General features: G+C 38.5%; 1 protein-coding gene across 1 annotated transcript in view; it reads right to left on the bottom strand.

The window, feature by feature from the left end:
* OXR1 (oxidation resistance 1) overlaps nt 1–18,622 on the bottom strand; it is a 244,213-nt gene that overhangs the window by 128,197 nt on the left and 97,394 nt on the right. Inside the window, 1 exon segment of the mRNA XM_045581378.1 lies at nt 7,147–7,358. Coding sequence (XP_045437334.1) covers nt 7,147–7,358 — 212 coding nt within the window.

Raw genomic sequence — 18,622 nt, 5'->3', positions numbered from 1 at the left:
TGCCATTTATTCTATCATTAAAATAAAATAGGTCTTTCAAAACAATCTTTTCCTACAGTGATGGGATTAAGAAATACAAACTGGCAGTTACAAAACATCCCAGGGATGTGAAGTACAGCAGAGATAGTATAGCCAATACTATTGCAATAAAGATGTACGGTGCCAGGTGGGTGCTAGACTTAGCAGGGGGGATTCCTTCGTAAGTTATATAAATGTCTACTATGCTGTACACCAGAAGCTAATATAATATTGCATGTCAATTGTAATTGAAAAACACTAAAATTGAAAAAAAATATACTCTTTTCTTCCTCAAGCCAGGGATCAGCGACAAGGAACATTCCTACACATGCTGAGGGTGGGAAGGGAAGTTTTGATCCCTGGCACAGCCAAAGGACATATTTTAACAGGGACTTAGCAAATTTCAAACAGGACCGTGATTATTTCTCAACCATTTTAATTATTCCACAATTTTAACCAGTAGAGGTTTCACTAGGTGCTTTAGAAAGTGTTGAGAAAGTTGACAGATGTAATTCATTTTTAATACGTTTTAAGACTATTATAGTGCAACGCGAACATCAAACCAGCCTGAGCTGCTCAGCAAAACCTCAGGGTTACTGACATTTCTTAATCCATTTCTCATGGTCGTGATTAGGCTGTGTGTTTCTTGACTCTGGGTTGATTACCTCTCCCAGAGAGCAACCCCAGAATTAGGGCAACACGGGGTAAGGCGAATGTACAAAATATGGTGTGACCCTTGTGAAATTGGACTTGGCAAGCTAGTTACCCAGCATGCTACCGGTCTACACGGGTGGGTATCAAATGAACACTTTTCTTCCTTCTGCGTAAACCTACTGTGCTTAGTAAAGTATACAGTCTCCAGTGGCGGTGGGGACCATGAGAGACAGGGTTGACTAGATGGCCCGGCCTGGACTTTGTCTCTGGAGGCAAGTCAGAGTGATTGTAACACTATAAATGTTTAGTTAAAAAAAATATATATTTCTTTTTCTGGAAAAAAATAAAGGTTTCATTTTATTTTTCAGAGTTGAAAATGGGTTTCTGTCTATGGATTTCCCTAGACATTGTGTTTTATAGTAGGTTTTAAATGTAATTAATATATTTACGAAAGACTTGTCAGATTTTCATATATTGAGCAAGGTCTGCTTATTTCTTAAAAGCATTTGTACAAAGTTAAGCTTGATTTCTCAATATCTTCAATTTTACTATCTTAAGGAAAATCACATTCTTATGCAAAGTGCATAAGAAAAGAAAAGAAATGGCGTTTGTATAAATGTACCTCAAGCTTAATGAAGCCAATCATGTGCAGATTTATGTCTCATGAACTCCAGGAAGCCTATAGATCGAAAAAAGAGCCCATAAATTAGGGGTTCCCTGGGTCAGAGTGATTGTAATGTGTGAAATGTGTGAAAAGGCCACGTCCATTTAGGCAATTCAATTACACGCCTTACAAGGACCTCAGCAATAGGAAAAAAATTCCCTAACAGTTCCTGTGACCCAGAAAAATAGAAGAAATCAATCTGTCAGTACAAACTTCAAAACATAGTTATTCTTCTCAAGAACGTAATTTGATGTGAACCCAGAGAGCAGCTGTCCATTTCCGCTCCCGTGTTTACAGGCAGTGATCTGTATGCGGAGACGGTCCTGCTGATTAAATCACAGACTTCCTACTTCCATGGAAGAATCTTCTTGAAGAAGGTTCTGGTTAATGGTGACCTAGTTTCATGCTGTAGAATGTGAAGCCTCCAGTAAGATTAGTCTTTTCCTTTTTTTTTTTTCATCATCTCCTCTGACAGTATTTTCACTTTAGCATTGATCTTTTTTCTTCTTATAATTAAAAAGTCTGCCTTCAAAATGAGAGGCATCCAAGTTATGTGATGATATTTTTAAATGCCTGCTATACTGCCATCTAAAAGACGTTAAATGTGCATCTTGTTTTTCTCTTTTTAAAGTTTCCAAACTAATAATTACTGTTTTAATTTAACCAGCTATTCAGAAAAAATCCCAGGGAACCCCTAATTCTATAGGCTGTTTTTTTGTTTTATAGGCTTCCTGGAGTTCATAAGATATAAATCTGTATATGACTGGCTTCCTTAAGCTTGGGATGTTGAAGGCATTCTATACTAAAGCAGGACAAAGGAGGGATCTTTGAATTTCTCATTTGATAATTTCACATACCAGTGGAATTTGGACAGAACAGGTTGGGGACATTTCCCAACTTAATTTTGATAAGTCAAGGGATTTAAAAAACAAACACAAATCTTGTAACAAAGACTACCATCTGTGATGATCACATTGTAAGCTTTATAAATGTAGGATCATCATGTTGTACACCTGAAAGTAATATAAAAAAGTAAAACAAAAAAGCAACAGAGAAATAAATATAAGTGTGTATATGCACACACACACACACACACACACACACACACACACACAGAGTCTACCCAACCGATATATTTGCTATGCCATCATTTTACACAAGTCAATTCATTTTAACATAAGGAAGGAGAGAAGAAAAGGGAAAAAAAGAAGAAAGCAGAGAAGGAAAGAAGAGGGAGGAAGACAGAAGAGAAGGAAGAAAGGAGGGATCGAGGGAGGAAGAAAGAAGGAAAGGACAGTTAATTTCATTGGGTAAATGTAATTTCATAAAAAACTCGTGTTTTTATTCCTAAGGGATTTATTTCACCATCCATCCATGATGTGGGCTACCCCTTGGCAAACCACTCACTGATTTCTCTGTCAATAATCTGATTTTGTTTTTGTTCCTGTTTTGGAGAAGAGAACTTGACTTGAAAACATGGAGGGGATGAGCTCATTGCTATTAGTCATCATTTACTTAGATCCTTTTCCTTGACTTTGTCACTGTTCATGGAGTGGTCATAAATAAGCCATTCAGCTTAATTCTACAGGATGCTGCATGGTGGCCATAACATATATTCCACTTACTCCTTAGGAATGGTGTAAGCATTCACTGACCTCAATGAATTCAATTTGTTATCACCTAAAAAAACTGACAAAGTCCATGCTAAAATGCTTTGAAATCTATTCACATGGCCCAGATTGGGGGAAGGTATGGCCAAGTATGAGGGAAGCTTGAATCTTAACACTATTCAAGGCAGAAATAAAAGCTGACATAGAACTGACATGAATGAACATAGTTTTATATGTGAAAAAGTATTAGTTTTACATGATGCCCCAAATAAACCCAGAATTCGTTCATCCGAACATAACTGGAAATTACTGTGTCAAGAACACTGACTGACTCATCCAGTAAGCTGGTGTCTTACCAAGAGAAGGTGTTAGAGTGAGATTAATATAAATGTAAAAAGGGAGAGACTGATTCATGAGGACAAACAGGGGAAGGAAAGGGGGGAGCAGGCTGTCAGTTCACATGACAAAGTGAGGACCTGAGAGGGAGAGATCTCAGCTGAAGGAAAGTTTCAGAGCCATTAGTCAGACGCCTGCTAGCCAGGCAGCCCCTTATTGGATGTGTTTGGAAGCCCTGCTGAACCAGGAAACTGGAAAGGCAAAGTCATCCCTTTTCTGCTTCTTCCATGAACTTGGCAGAGAGCATTTAAATAACTCTAATATTTCTTTTCTCTCCTCTCCTTTCTCCTCTCCTCTCCTCTCCTCTCCTCTCCTCTCCTCCCCTCCCCTCTCCTCTCCTCTCCTCTCCTCTCCTCCCCTCCCCTCCCTTCTCCTCTCCTCTCCTCTCCTCTCCTCTCCTCCCCTCCCCTCCCCTCCCCTCCCCTCCCCTCCCCTCCCCTCCCCTCCCCCCTCCCCTCCCCTCCCCTCCCCTCCCCTCCCCTCCCTTCCCCTCCGCTCTCCTCTCCTCTCCTCTCTTCGCCTCTCCTCTCCTCTCCTTTCTTTTCTTGTACATACCAGGGTTGTACTATTATTCTCTTATTCCCTGTGCTCCAATCCTTCTCTCTAAAGCCTCAAGGCCACCAAAGATCTGCCTTAAAAGGAACTCTTAGCAGATTCTCTCCTTTCATCCTCCACTGAGAAGGGCAGGTTCATCACCCCAAACTCCACCAGCACCTCTTTCTCACCCCCAACATTTATTTAGCATTTACTCTGCATGCCACACTGTACTATATGCCAAGGAAATACTTTTATTTTTTTAATAATAGAATTTTAAGAATCAGAAGAACTTCAAATATCTAGTCCAGTGGTTTTTCAACCTGTAGGTCCAACTCATTAATGGACCATGCAATCAATTTGGTGAGTTGAGACTGCATTGGACCAGTGGGACTCAGTTGTTTGGAGTGTGATCCATACACTGAAGAGTTGTGGGTTTGATTCTCGGTCAGGGCACAGACCCAAGCCTTTTAAATTGATACAATAGTATTCCACCTACTAATAAATATAGTATCGATACACTTCATTGGTAAATTTAAATGTAATACTCTACCTGGCCACAAGAGGGCTCCCAGGTTTTTTTTAGTTGTGGGCACCATAAATTGAGACACCAAGTTATCTTTCAATACACAAAGGTCATATTGGCGCGTAGATGGGTTAGTTGGCATGGTTTCCTTAAGTGAAATTATGTGGGAATTTCAGTAAAATATTATGCCACTATATTACTACCCCTCTGGCTCACTTCTGTTCAGAGGGGGATGGTATCCTGCTGATTGACACAGGAGGCTGACTCTAAAATGTCCCAAGGGAAGGTTAATTTCATGTGCAGAATCTGCTATCTCTGGCTCATGTCTCCAACTTTAATCTCTCTGCGGCTTTATTTCTGATCTATAAAAGTAAAGAGTATAACACCTACCTCTCAGAGTTGTTTTGAGAGTGAATTGAGATAGAAGAATGGTATAGATAGAAGATAGTGCCAGGTGCATAGAATTGCCAATAGTGGTAATTTTAATTGCTACTGTTGATAACAAATAATACTTTTACTAACGGATACCGAAATAGACTTGTTTTGTGAAATGATCTTTCAAAACGGGTGAAAGATCTTTCAAAAGGCTGTGAACATTTCAGCCTTAAAAATGTGTCCAGATCCAACTTTGTGGAAGGGTTACATAAACACAGTAAAGTCCACAATGTAGATTTCAAATTGAAAGTAATAGACATGCCGTGGACATAGACTGTGAGTCAAACTGTTTCAAATCCAATCGTTAAAAATCCACCAGGGGTGGAGCTATTTAAAATAACTCAAGGCTATTCCCCCAATCCAAACTCACCACTTAGACTTCTGTTTTCTAGGGACTATTCTCTATTTCCTGTGGCCAACCTGCTCAGTCTTCCTCGTTTTCTCACCTTTAGAGAATATTGAGTTTGTAGGATAAACTATATTCCGAATACAAAATACTGAGTCTTCTTAGCCAGTTAATAAATCAGAAAAGCAAAAAAATAAAAATAAAACATAAAAAAATAAATAAACCAGAAAAGCAATAGGAGGTAGTGAATATGTTGAAGGGAAAATGGAGCGAGGCAGTTATATAAACTGTATGGGCTTTTCTAGATGATTAATACGAAGAAATCTGTTATAAGTTTTACAAATGGAAATATGCATCTGCCTTTACTGTTTATATCAATTCTTGTTAGCTGGCTATTAACATCCTAAAAGGCATCATGCTCATTATCTGTGAAAAATAAGACTCAAACGCCTTCCTCTGGGCAGAGGAAGCCTGAGAGTAGACAAAGAAAGAGGGTATGGAAATAATGGAAAGGGAAAATTCTAATAGAACCATGGGGATGGATCTCTTCAAGCTTGAACGGAAGTCATTTAACCCAAAGACATGGGAAATGACTTGAAATCACACAGAAAATTGGTGTGTGAATCAGAATTAGAAATCTGATCTCCGAATGATCACTTCTAAAGAGGGACTCTAAAAGATCTGAGAAAAAAAATTCAAATATCCCATGTTGGGGTTCTAGGGGTGATGGATACCAAATACAACATGATCTCTTTGATTTAGCTTTCACAAACGCAAGAAAACACAGTCTCTGATACTGCGGCTTAGATATGACCAAATCTCTCCAAGATGAAATAACATGTAAGGCCAAAGCACCATTCCTCTCCCTCTAGATTCATCTCCTCTATGCATCACCCTCTACCATAGAGCAACTTTTGTCTCAAACAGACCAAAGACACTGAAAATTGTTTTTGTTACTTTAAAAACGAAGGATAAAGACACGATGGACAAATATTGGTACATAAAAATTGACAATTCAACTCATTTAGATTGTTTACCTATAATATTCCAATTAAATACTAAAGTTCAAAATTACAGGATATTATTCTACCTGGGAAAGCAGGAACATTTACCCGCAAGACCCTTTCCACAGACCCTTTCCCACATGAGCTCTGGTATGATTCAGTCTCCCCGGGTGAGGTCACGTGCAAGCTCCATACAGACCTACAATTTTGTTTGTTCTCACTGAGAAAGAAACAACTTTCTATTTCCTTAATTATAGGCTCATTAATCACAGGCTGACATTCTGACAGAATAGGATCAAAGACTGGAGAGCCTAGAGGGAAACAGAAAAGAGTAAAACCCCAAAATGATCTTGGCCAAAAAATGGCATAAATGCAAATGGTAGCACCTCAGCTTAAACACTGTGAGATGGTTCACACAGTAGGTCTTCAGGCGGAGATCCGTTCCTATTGCGAGACGTAAGCCACCTACAGAGGCACCTACACCACTCACATGGAGCACATACACAACAGAAATGCAGTGAAAGAGTAACAAAAATTTAAAAGAAAGATAGCAATTCCTGACCTTTACTTGTGGTAAATAAATAATAAGAAACATTAAGCACATATGTACATGTCAAAATGACGGAACTTTTTTAAAAAAATAAATAAATAACCACGAAACGACATAGGACGAGTCCTACATAACCCGAGAACTGCCTGCATATAATTTACTCCTCTTAGGCCAAATATGGAAGGCCCTCCAGCCGCCCTCTTACTTAATGGTGTGGAAGGTTTTCAGTATTTTCCTATCTCCACATTCAGACCATATCAGGAAATGTCCACATAAACCATCACAAAGACATGTACATCATATAAAGAAGGGAACATTTCCCGGCAGGCCCGCACATTGACAGGGCTATCTAGATAGACTTTGTGTATTCGAGTGCGTGAGACACTTCATGTATTCGAGTGCAGCTCACCAATCGTGTAGAACCTCTTCAGCTCACTCCTGCGGGAAGGGTGCTTTGGGGTGTTGGCTGTGTTGGCGGTGTTGGCTGTGTTTTGTTCCTCTTCAATGATGGGTGTCTTGGGTGCGGGGGGCTTACTGACTTGTGGCATCTGCTTTCCTGCACCGGCCAGAGGGTTGAACCCTGGAGCAGTAATATCCACCGACTGGGACTTCTTCTTCAACCTACAGACAGAGAACACCACAGGCTGTGAGGACTGGCTCAAAGGATAACATATTTCCAACAACTGAGTTACGTTTGGCCCTGAAATAGAACCGAGCTTACTCAGAAATGATAGACCTTCCCGGCAGGGTTTTAAATTCTCCGAATGTTCTTGAAGCCAGTTGGGAGAAGTAAATCTTCTTCTGGTTAACCATTTTGGAAGGCTTCACTAAAATACATTAAAATGTACGGTGATAAAGGACTTCTGTTTTTCTAGTAATAGCAAACTAAAATATGGTATCAAAGATAATGCACTTTGCTATTGCTTTTGGAAGGAGTATTATTTAATGCGATAGCCAAGCACTAGTTGGAAATAAATAATTGCATCCCAGAAAAGGAAAAGGAAAGGATAACCTCTGGGTAACTAGAGGCTTCCAGTGCTTTGCTATTGAGTCTATGACAGCATCTAAGCTGTAAAAATTATAGAGTTCATGTGAGTCCTCCAGACACTCTCAGTGACAATAAAAGCATTGCTCACGTCTACAGTCTAAAGAGCTGACATCAGACCTAACTTCGAAAGCATAAAGCTATCCGTAAAACATCTTTCCCACTCATGCATGAAAATGTTTCCCTTGGGATAAAAATCATTGGTAAATGACATGAGCTAAATTCACATACTTCAAGCTATACAACAGTATTTGTAATGTAGTTTAACCCTCAGCCCAGAATATTCTGGGCCCTTGATATTTCTCAAGTCAGTTTTCCCTGCAGAACACAAGTTGGCTGTTTTCTTTATCAATTATGGTAGTTACACCTGGATGTTTGCAATTTTCTAAAAAGTTTCATAGCTCCTCATACCCCCAGTTTACAACCCCCTAGCATTGTCGAAGAATTCCACAATTTCTACTTTCTGGAAATAAAGTACATTAACTTCCATTTTCTGCTCTACCCTCCTGGACTCAGCTTCTGTGGCCTCCAGTGGGAGCTTCCACTGACACGAGCCATGGCACCCTCACGCCTCTCCACAGAGGGATTATTCATAATTAACACTCAATGAGCTTCCCGTAAATTGAATTTACCACAGCAAAAGCCTTGTTAAAGGAATAGAGCGTATCAACAATAAAGGGTCCGTTAATGAAAGTAGTGTCTACTAAATTGCACCCAATTCATTATCACCTATATGATTTCTGCCATTTCCACTTATTACCTACTTAATATTTCTGAACGGTGACTTGCTTTATCCAAATTGCCAACATATACATTAAAAAGTGTTCAACAGTGTTAGCCATAAGAAACTTAAAGTAAGACCGTATTGTCCCCACAACAACCCCCGGAAGGCTAAAATGTGAAAGACATGGTAGCAAGTGGGGCAATGAGAAGCAATTGGAATTCTTCGGCAATGCTAGGGGGTTGTAAACTGGGTCGACCCCTGTATACAATTGTTTAGCAAGATCTGCTCAGCTGAAGGCATGTATCTTTTAAATGTGTATGTGTGTGTGTGTGTGTGTGTGTATTTCAAAAAGAAAAGGAGAGGAAGAGATAGAAACATTAATAATGACAGAAAATCACTGATCGGCTCCCATCTGCATGCTTTCTCCCCCCCCCCCCCCCCCCCCCCCCCCCCCCCCCCCGCCACCCGGGGATTAAGCCAGCAAACCCAGGCACGTGCCCTGGCTGGAAATTGAACCCTGATCTCCTGGTTCATAGGTCAACGCTCAACCACTGGGCTATACCAGCTGCGCAAAGGCATGTATCTTTTGACCCAACTATTCTATTCCTAATATATATCGTACACAAATATGAATATGTTCAGCTGAAGACAAAATTCAGAGTGTCCACTTATAATACACAGTCCAAATGTCTATTCACAGTAGAAATAGGTGAGTGAACTGTGATAATATTTATAAAATGAAATTTTATACAGCAATGGAAATTAATGAACTATAACCACTTGCATCTACATGGATGGTTTTCATAAAAAAAAATGCTGGGCAAAAGGCAGATGCACAAGAGAACATACTGTAGGATTCCCCAGCCTTTCCCCCAGCCTCTTTAGAATGAGCATAGGACATGGCTGTGTCCTCTGAAAACCAGAGGGGGCAGAAATGCCTTTTGCTTCCACCCTCTGCTTTTTGCTCTTCCCAACCAAGTATTGAAGGGTATCGTGTTCTCATTGTTGTTGCTGGAGGCTGGAACACTGCTAACAGGTTTGCTGACTTGCTTAAGAAAAGACTCCCACTTGCATGTTCTTAGAAAGCAGAACTGTGTGGGTAACTGAATTACTCCCTTAAAGATTCTAAAAATGACTACTAGGGTTGACAGAGAAACCTGCTAAATGCTACCTTCCATTTCCAAATTTCATGAAAGGAGAACTCTTTCCAAATTTTTAACCATGTCTTAATTAAATGTGCAAAAGAAGTGTAAATATAGCATAATGGAATATGGAGGTGTACACTAGAGAAAATACCCATTGATAATAAACGCAACATTACAGAGAGAGAGACTAAAACAATCTCTTCAGAGTCACAGAAAGGATCTTTGGTTAAGGTGCTTTGCATTTCCAAAGGACACTAAGTGCCAAGGTCTTGGATGTATGAACAGTGAGAGTTAGAGGAGCCTTGCCCTCTTCTCATGACTCCGCTAGGCAGACTGTCTAGTGAATGTCTGCCTTTTCCTGTTTCTCCTTTTCAGCTGACTCTTACCCTTCCCCAGATGCACTCCCATGTTGGACACTTTTTTTTGAGACTCAGTTGCCTCACCTATAAAATGGGGAGAAAACATACTTAAATGTTCTGAGGGTTAAGGAAACCTCCTGTGGAAAAGTGCCTCATATACTAATGCTGTCCATAAGATACGTGCAAGTTCCAATCTCTCTCTAAGAGAATGTAAGGGGATGACATAATTTTCTTCAAACATTCAAGGGTGATGAGGAAACCATCAAGACCCTTCCCTGCTGTGCTATTTTACATAATATTGAGCCTGCATTTTGTAGGAAGTTTAACCTGTTTTAAAGTGTGAATTTGGGGGAAGGAGTGTAAAATAATATGGGTCAAAATAAATGGGAGTCCTTTATGTTGTGTGCAAGGTAGTATTTCTACTGTGAGAATCCCCAAACCTTTTGTAAAACAAGTTCATTCATTGATACTTCACTTGGATATATACTTTTTTTTTTTTTAAATCAGTGTGCAGTTGATTGAAAACTACAATCTCATAAGCAGAGGTTGAGACCAGGGAACCATGAAGAAATAAAGACAAGAATTCTAAAGGAAATATGGAGGGTTTTTTTACTCACTTACTCTGTAAAAATAGTGTTCATGCAAATTTTAACTACCCTGTTTCCCCGAAAATAAAACAGTGTCTTATATTAATTTTTGCTCCCAAAGATGCGCTAGGTCTTATTTTCAGGGGATGTCTTATTTTTCCATGAAGAAGAATACGGTACACATTTATTGTTAAATGAAAATAAAGGAAATTTATTACCTGTATACGGTACGGTAGTTGTCAACACAAACCAGACAAACTGTGAATCCTATAGTATCAAGAATTTACTCAGTTATTCAATGACAATCATGTCATCATCTTCTGGAACATTATCAAACAATCCAATTCCTGAATTTCCTGGTGAATTTCTTGTGACTCCATTTCTTTCAGAATCAGTGAACCAAATCTCTCATGTTTAGCAATAGTATTCTGAGACAGAGCCTAGGGGGGGGGGCTTATTTTCGGGGGGATGCCTTATATTTCACTCAGAAGAAAATCTGTAAGTAGGTCTTATTTTCGGAGGATATCTTATTTTCGGAGAAACACGGTAATTCTCCAAAAAGCAGGAGAAGCCCTGTAGGCCAATCACAGAAACTTGAGAAAAAAAGAAGGGGCAGAAAATGTCTTATACTAGCCAATGTAAACAGAATTACTCTCATAGCAATCAGCTAAATTTTCTAAATTCTATTTGTGCGTAACTTATTTCTGCTTTACTGGAAACATAAGAAATCTTCTACTCATTTTCCACATTGTTGTTGGAGTAGGATAAAATATCTTTGGGCTTCAATGAGTTAATGGGCACCCCAAATCCCAGGGCTTATGCCAACAGTGACTGAATATGGCTTTCCAGTGCCCACAACAGAGGGTTGCTCCTCTCAAAGACCTGGGTGGATTCTCTATTGCAATACCTTCCACCATGGAGAAGAGTTCTCCAAGCTTCTTTATTTCCAGCCCTTTATTACTAACTATCATTTATTACCAGGCATACTCTTGGTTTTTAGCTTCCTTTTGCCTCTCACGTTGTGGGGTTTTCACCTTCTAACTATCTCCACCCATCTATCATCTTCCATTCAAGTCATAACTAGGCAACACTTATCATGGTTGTCTTCCAGGCTCTGCATCTTTAAATAGTTTCATCATTTTGTCTAAATGCTGCATGATAAAACTCTACCTTAAGCCTAGCCTAAACTAATTCTTGATCTGACTTATTTGCATAAGAAAAAAATATCGTAAGTACTCTGAGTTCTCAACTGGAATTACCTCTTCCATCATGTGGACTTCAAATGAACCTCCTACTATCCACTTAGCAGAGTTTTAGTGTACCGTGGGTCATGGGCAACAGTTGAGAAAATAGATAATACATTTTATATATACTAAAATACAGACCATAGTATATTTATAATTTCCCCTAGATCACAGGAATTTAAGGCGGAATCATAGGAATTTAAGGTGATATGACATGAACATGTAAAAGCTACATCTTCATATATTGGACTATGTACCTTGGGAATTGCAGAGTGGCTGAGACTACAGACATGTTGGCCAGAATCCCTAGTCTGGTACTTACTAGCCGTGTAATCTAGGTCAATTTTCTTAACCTCTCTTTGCTCCTGTTTTCTCATATGTAAAATGAAGGTATTAATAATATCTATGTCACAAAATTGTCATGAGAATTAAATTAATATTTATAAAAGTACTTAGGATACTTGGCATGTAATAAGCATTATATACATTTTTGCTTTAAACAAAAACACAAGGAAACATGAACAGTCACTGAGTTTTTACAAAATATAGCATATAAGCCACACGCTATATAGACATTATTTCATTTACTGATCACTACAAACCTATGAGGTAGGTATTAAACAATATTTGTTGTGGGGTCAATTGAGGTTTAGAGAAAGTGACAGGGCTAAAATTAGGGAAGCTGGAATCCAACTAGGACATTCTGTCTAATACACCACACTAAGGAATTAGGAAGTGAATTTCAGCTCTCACACTAGCCATGTGGCTTTGGACAAAGATTTGGACTGTCTAGGTCTCAATCCACAATGGTACTATCTGCCTTCTTTACCCAAGAGAGTTGCTATGAGCATAAAATAGCTTAATTTATGTGAAAGCACTTTATAAAATGCCACAGAAACCTACATTATGGGTAATAGGTATACAAATTCACCCTTTGCCCATTCCTTTGTTGTCTATTTACACAAATGCATGTTATACATAGATACATGGATGCATGTGATTGGCTGTGCCCCACAGACCCAAAACTTGTAATCCTTCCCAGTAATTTCCAGCAAGAAGACCATCTGTGGTTTGCACAACTCATTACTGTGAGCAAAGCTGTCTCCTGGCTTCCTGAAAGAGCTCATGTAAGGATATTTTTTTAATCAGTAGAGCTGCTGAGAATGCAGCTATTTCAAGTTGGATACTGCGGTTGCTGCAAAAAATCTCAAGTCACTCAAAAAGAGCTTTTTGAGAGCAAATGCCTAAAAATTTTTTCACATGGCAAAATTAAGGGCTTTTGTTAGCCCTCTTGTATAGTCTGACTACAAATCAGCAGCTAACAAAACAAAACAAAACCCCCCACAAAATCAGCAAAAAACAAGCACATTCAGAAGTACAACCAGAAGAAGTAACGGATTGAAAACCAATGCATTAAAACAAAAAAACAATCCTTTGGGATATAGAATATGCCAATTACAGACTGCTCTGTAACTGCGGGGGGCACACTGTTCTTTGTGTCTCTGAACACAAGGGTTGAGACAGAAAATATAATTAATAAGAAATCAGGAATTAAACAACTTACAATCTCAAACCAATGCAAAATGTTTTAACAGAAGTATCTTTTGGACATACAATTTATTTTGGAATAACTAATGGGGTACACAAACTAGATACCTTATTATAATAAGGTATGTTTCTAGCCCTGTATTCATGCTAAGAAATTTATGTTTTCCTAATTTGGAAATTCAAAAAAACAGGAAATTCAAGAATGAAGGAGGCCACAGGTGCAACGATATGTGTGGAATGATTTGCTAGAGATTCTCTTGTTAAATGCAATTGAATTCAGCTTTGTCAAGAGCAAGACTAATGTACATAGCATGGCTTTTATGGAAGCATATATGCATTCTTTGCTATTATGCCTAATTTTTTTCTAAAAATACTAAAAATTAAATTAAAACCAATCTGCCTCTCCAGCATTTCATGAACCCTCACATAAAATGTTAGCAATTCTTACTGATCTTTTATGAAAAAAAAAAAAAATCCAAGTTCTTGAAGTTTGCCAGCAGCTTTATATCTCTACTAGAGGCCGGATGCACAAATTTTTGCACTGGTGGGGTCCCTTAGCCTGGCTGGCGGTTGAAGCCTATTGGGAGATTGGCCAGCCCCGCTCCCCATCAGGTTCTACCAGGGGGGCTAGTAGGCAGGAGGTAGAGACCATGGGAGGTTGGCCTGCCAGCCCCTCTCCCATCTCCACAGCAGGGCCCAGGGGGAAGGCCGGCCGCAGGAGGTTTGCTGTGGGAGAGCACTGACCACTAGGGGGCAGCTCCTGCACTGAGCATCTGTCCCCTGATGGTTAGTGTGCATCATAGGGACTGGTTGACCACTCATTCCAGTTGTTTGGTTGTAATGGTCGCTTAGGCTTTTCTATGTATAGATGCCTATATCATTCCAAAGAAAAAAGGTAGGAGAGAAGTTTCTTCTGTTAGGAGTCCTTACCCCCAGATTGACTTAATTCCTCCATTCACAGAAATTCTGTTCATTCACCATATTACTCATAGGACTTAGCATACCGTATTTTCTGGTATATAAGATGACCCCTAATTTTACAGTTAAAACATAGGTTTAGGCCTATATTTGCTGTATAAGACTACCCCCCACTTCAAAGAAAAGACTTACTTTGCCATCAAGATCTGCAGGTAATTTTTGTGCAATTTTGGTCTTTTGCCCCCGATTTTCGGTTGACTTTTTTTCGTTTCAAAAGTCGTCTCATACGCCGGAAAATATGGTAGTTCTTGGCATGTAGTAGGCACTTATTATATAAATTGTTGAATGAATAAATGAATGGCTTCAGTAGGGGGAAAAGCCACAAGAAATAGTACAAAAATGCAAGCAAGTTTATAAATAAAAATCCATGAAAGTAACTTAAGAGAGTAAGACTTTGGATAATTGGTAGCTGATCTGATGATCAAATGAATAGATTCACTTGACATAGATTTCATTCCTCCCCATTATGGGAATGTGTTTCTGAGCTTGGACAAAGGAAATAGTTTATTCTGTTATATCATAATAAATATTTCACTTTAGTCACTATGTCCAGCTTTGTAATTTCATTTTTTAAATACCTAATTGGCTTTATTCAATAATTCAAGAATCAGGCAGCATCCCACCTAGTAAATAAAGTCTAGTTTTGTAATTTCTACAGAAACACTGTAGCTTTAATAAATTGCCATCCTTATGCAAAAAAAGCTTCAATGTTGGCACGGAGGAGTGAAAAGAGCAAGGACTCTGGAATCAAATATTTAAGTTCAAGTTCAGGATCTATTCTTTTAAGCAATCTAATGATGAAACAACTTTTGATCACAAAGTTCTACTTAGGTTTTTTGAATAGTCATTAAATTTTTTGCATATTTTCTTTCTACTATAAAGTTTCAAAACATTAAGTCAAATAGTAGTAAAAATTTTATGAGATTTCCCCTTCCATGTGCTTTCCAATTATACCACTATATTGCATGCATTAACTTTGAAATTATATGAATTTCCAATTTATTTCAGTTTTTGCCTTGGAACTTACTTCAAAGCTTTTCAACTGGAAAATCCTGAAAGTAGAAACCCATTATGCAAATCAAAGATTAGGCCTTGAAGGATTTGAAAGTCAAATTCTTGTAAATGTTAAACCGTCTTTTGCAATAACTCACAGTGATGAAATTTAATTTTATTACCTTTTATGAAATGATTTGTAACATTCTATTGCCACAAGGACTGCATTCTGTTTATTCATTTTAGGAAGAAGGAATCAGAAAAAAGAAGACTATTTTAAGACTTTAGGATTATATCCAACATTGCTGATTAAAGGATTCTTCTATATTTTACTAGGCCTATTACAAACTCTCTGCATAAAGCATATGGACTAGCTGATTAAAATATAGTTTTGCTTATGCACAATATAAGGAAACTCCAAACTTAATCAAGATTGCTTCTGCAAATCATAATAATCTGGGCCGAATACCAATAGTTTATAGTGAAAATGCCAATATAGCACACAATCTCTCATCTTAATATCTCCAAATGAAGATGTGAAAAACAGAAAAATAAGGTATAGAAAAAAATATGTATCCCTTATTAATTCAGAAATATAATGGAAACATCACTCTGGTTAATTCATTACTTCTTTGCCTCTTTTAAACTAAATCATCTTACTGATGAATATTAAAAAAATCCGGTGGTCAACCTAAAGGTTTTCAAGTGAAAATGGTATTTTGTTGTTTTTAAATGTTAGACTGCATTATTGACTATATTATTGATTGAAAAGGATATTTTTGAAAATGACTCTATTTAGATCCTGATTAGCTACCCTAACTAGGGCATGCCATGTCCTCTCCCCCACTCTGAGAATCACTGGGGAGTCTGTTCTAATTTTCTTCTTTTCAGATGATGATGATGTAACGCATGAGGGTGAGGTAGTGCCCCCAGGACAATGAAGTTAGATTTTAGACTTTTTCAGATAAACATCTTATATAATATTTAAAGTTACATGAAAGAAATCATTATCATGTCCCAATGGCAACTCAATAAACATCATTTATCTTTCCCCATTTCTTTAAGATTCCTTATCCCTGTTAACAGAAGAAAATATGATCCTCCTATTGTTAAAGCCAATCTCTTCACGTGTTCTCTGAATCTAATTGCATCCTCTCTGTAGTTGGAGTGCTAATGTACTGCTGACAGTAAATCCTGAACCCACTGAGGGACAGATGCAGGAGTCAGGGACCCCATGGCAGGCTGACAGCTTGGAGAAGTAGTGTCCTGGTTCAGAGAACAGCCTTGGGCATCAGGTTCCCAAGAGAGAATGCAGAGCACATTGGGCCTACATTCACCGTCCTTTCCAGTGTCTGAGACAACACTGTTCTTCCTTGGGTAGATGCAGACACAGAAAAGCAAAGCTATTTTCTAAACCCTTCATAAAGGAAGGATGTTTCTATTTTCCACACAAAGGAAGGGTGTGGCTCGGTGACCCTGGTCAGGGCCCATATTTATACCTCACCCAAACTCCCCGGTATAGTAAACTGAAATATATAACTAGTTAGTTGGTATTATCCGTTACCACATCTTAGACTTAACATATCCTTAAATATATTCTTGATCCCTAAACTCACCCTTAGTCCTTTTTCTGTCTTCTCTATCTCTGTAAATGGCACCACCAACCACATAGCCACTCAAGCCAGAGACTTGATTCCTTCCTTTGAACCTTTCTCTACATCTGATTTGTCAACAAATTCTCTCTATTCTACTTTCAAATTATATATTGAATCTCTCCACTTCTCTCCAAATTTTCACCAGCTCCCAGTTAGACTCCTATGGATTATTGCCAAAGCCTCAGATTAATCGCCCAAGTTAAGCTTTTCTCTTTGGCTACCCTTTCTCCTGGCTAAACCATTCACCAATGCAGGCCCAGCAAACACTTTTAAGCATAGGTGACAGGTTTTTGTTTGTTTTTTTCACTTCAAAGGTGTGAATGGCTTCCAAATGAATTTTAAACTTCTTCCCATGGTCCATAAGACCATGCTTCATCTTGAGCTACTCTTCTTCTTTTTTAAAAAAATCTTTATTGTTCAGATTATTACAGTTGTTCCTCTTTTTTCTCCCCATAGCTCCCTTCCACCCGGTTCCCACCCCACTCCATGCCCTTAACACCCCCCCCCCCCACTGTCCTCATCCATAGGTGTATGATTTTTGTTCAGTCTCTTCCATCACCCCCACACCCTCCCCCAATTCTTCTCAACTGCTTATCACACGTAGCTAGGGAATAAATGACAAAATAATAATTAGTTCTTTGGGAACTTCTGTGGTGGGATAGAGCATTTCATAAATGTAAGGCATTGCCACTACAGTTGTTAAAAATATAGAGAAGTCAAGAAATGGCAAAATGCTGGTCATATACTGACATCACAACTCCTACACCTCCTGCCTACATAACCAGCCAACTTAACACCTGAAAACACTGTGCTGCAAATATGCAAAACTGTTTACATCTCTAGCCATGTATCTTAAATATGTTCTTTAAGTCAAGTCTAAAATGTAATCTTTTATGAATAAATTCTCAAGTACAAAATTTTGTATCCTCAGGAGCTACTTGCAGGACAGAAACAACTTGGAATTTCTACAGAATAAAGGTGGTGTGAATACTGATTAGACTGACAACAGAGTCATATAACTAAATCTTGGCCCTCTTTGCAAAAGCTAGTGTATGTAACTTAATGGGCCATCTCTAAATAGTCAACACAGATACCCCAAATTGAGTCCCTCTGTGCTTGTGCAGTAAAGGTAGTACAGGGCTGCTGTATGACCAGGTGGGTAGTGCACTGCACAATCCCAGGTGGGCAATGTGCAACAGTGACCCCTCCCCCCGGAATTATGTAATGTTGCAGCTTTTTAAGTGAATTTAGTTTAAGTAATTGATTCCTATTAGCAGTTGAGAAAATGTGATGAGCAAATCTAAAGTGTTATTGTAGAGGGCAATGAAAACTCATTAGGTAGATGAGACATTGCATACATAGAGTGTGTCAATGAGAGGGGAATAAAAGATTTTGATTGATGATTCCATTAGGCACAGTAACATGATAGCATGATAATTATCAGCAGCATATGTCAATTACCAAAAATTATTAAAACACACACGGGCCTTGAGAAATGGACAATATGACACATACTAACAGTACTTTTCAGTGCATACAAAAACGAATTATTGGTACTATATATTTTTAAATAATGTAGTGTAATACTAAGGATGGTGTTGGAAAGT

This window comes from Pipistrellus kuhlii, unplaced genomic scaffold, assembly GCF_014108245.1.
Source record: "Pipistrellus kuhlii isolate mPipKuh1 unplaced genomic scaffold, mPipKuh1.p scaffold_m20_p_14, whole genome shotgun sequence".
Taxonomy (NCBI): Eukaryota; Metazoa; Chordata; class Mammalia; order Chiroptera; family Vespertilionidae; genus Pipistrellus; species Pipistrellus kuhlii.
The sequence above is the reverse complement of the archived record's forward strand: the minus strand, read 5'-3'. Positions and strand labels throughout refer to the sequence as shown.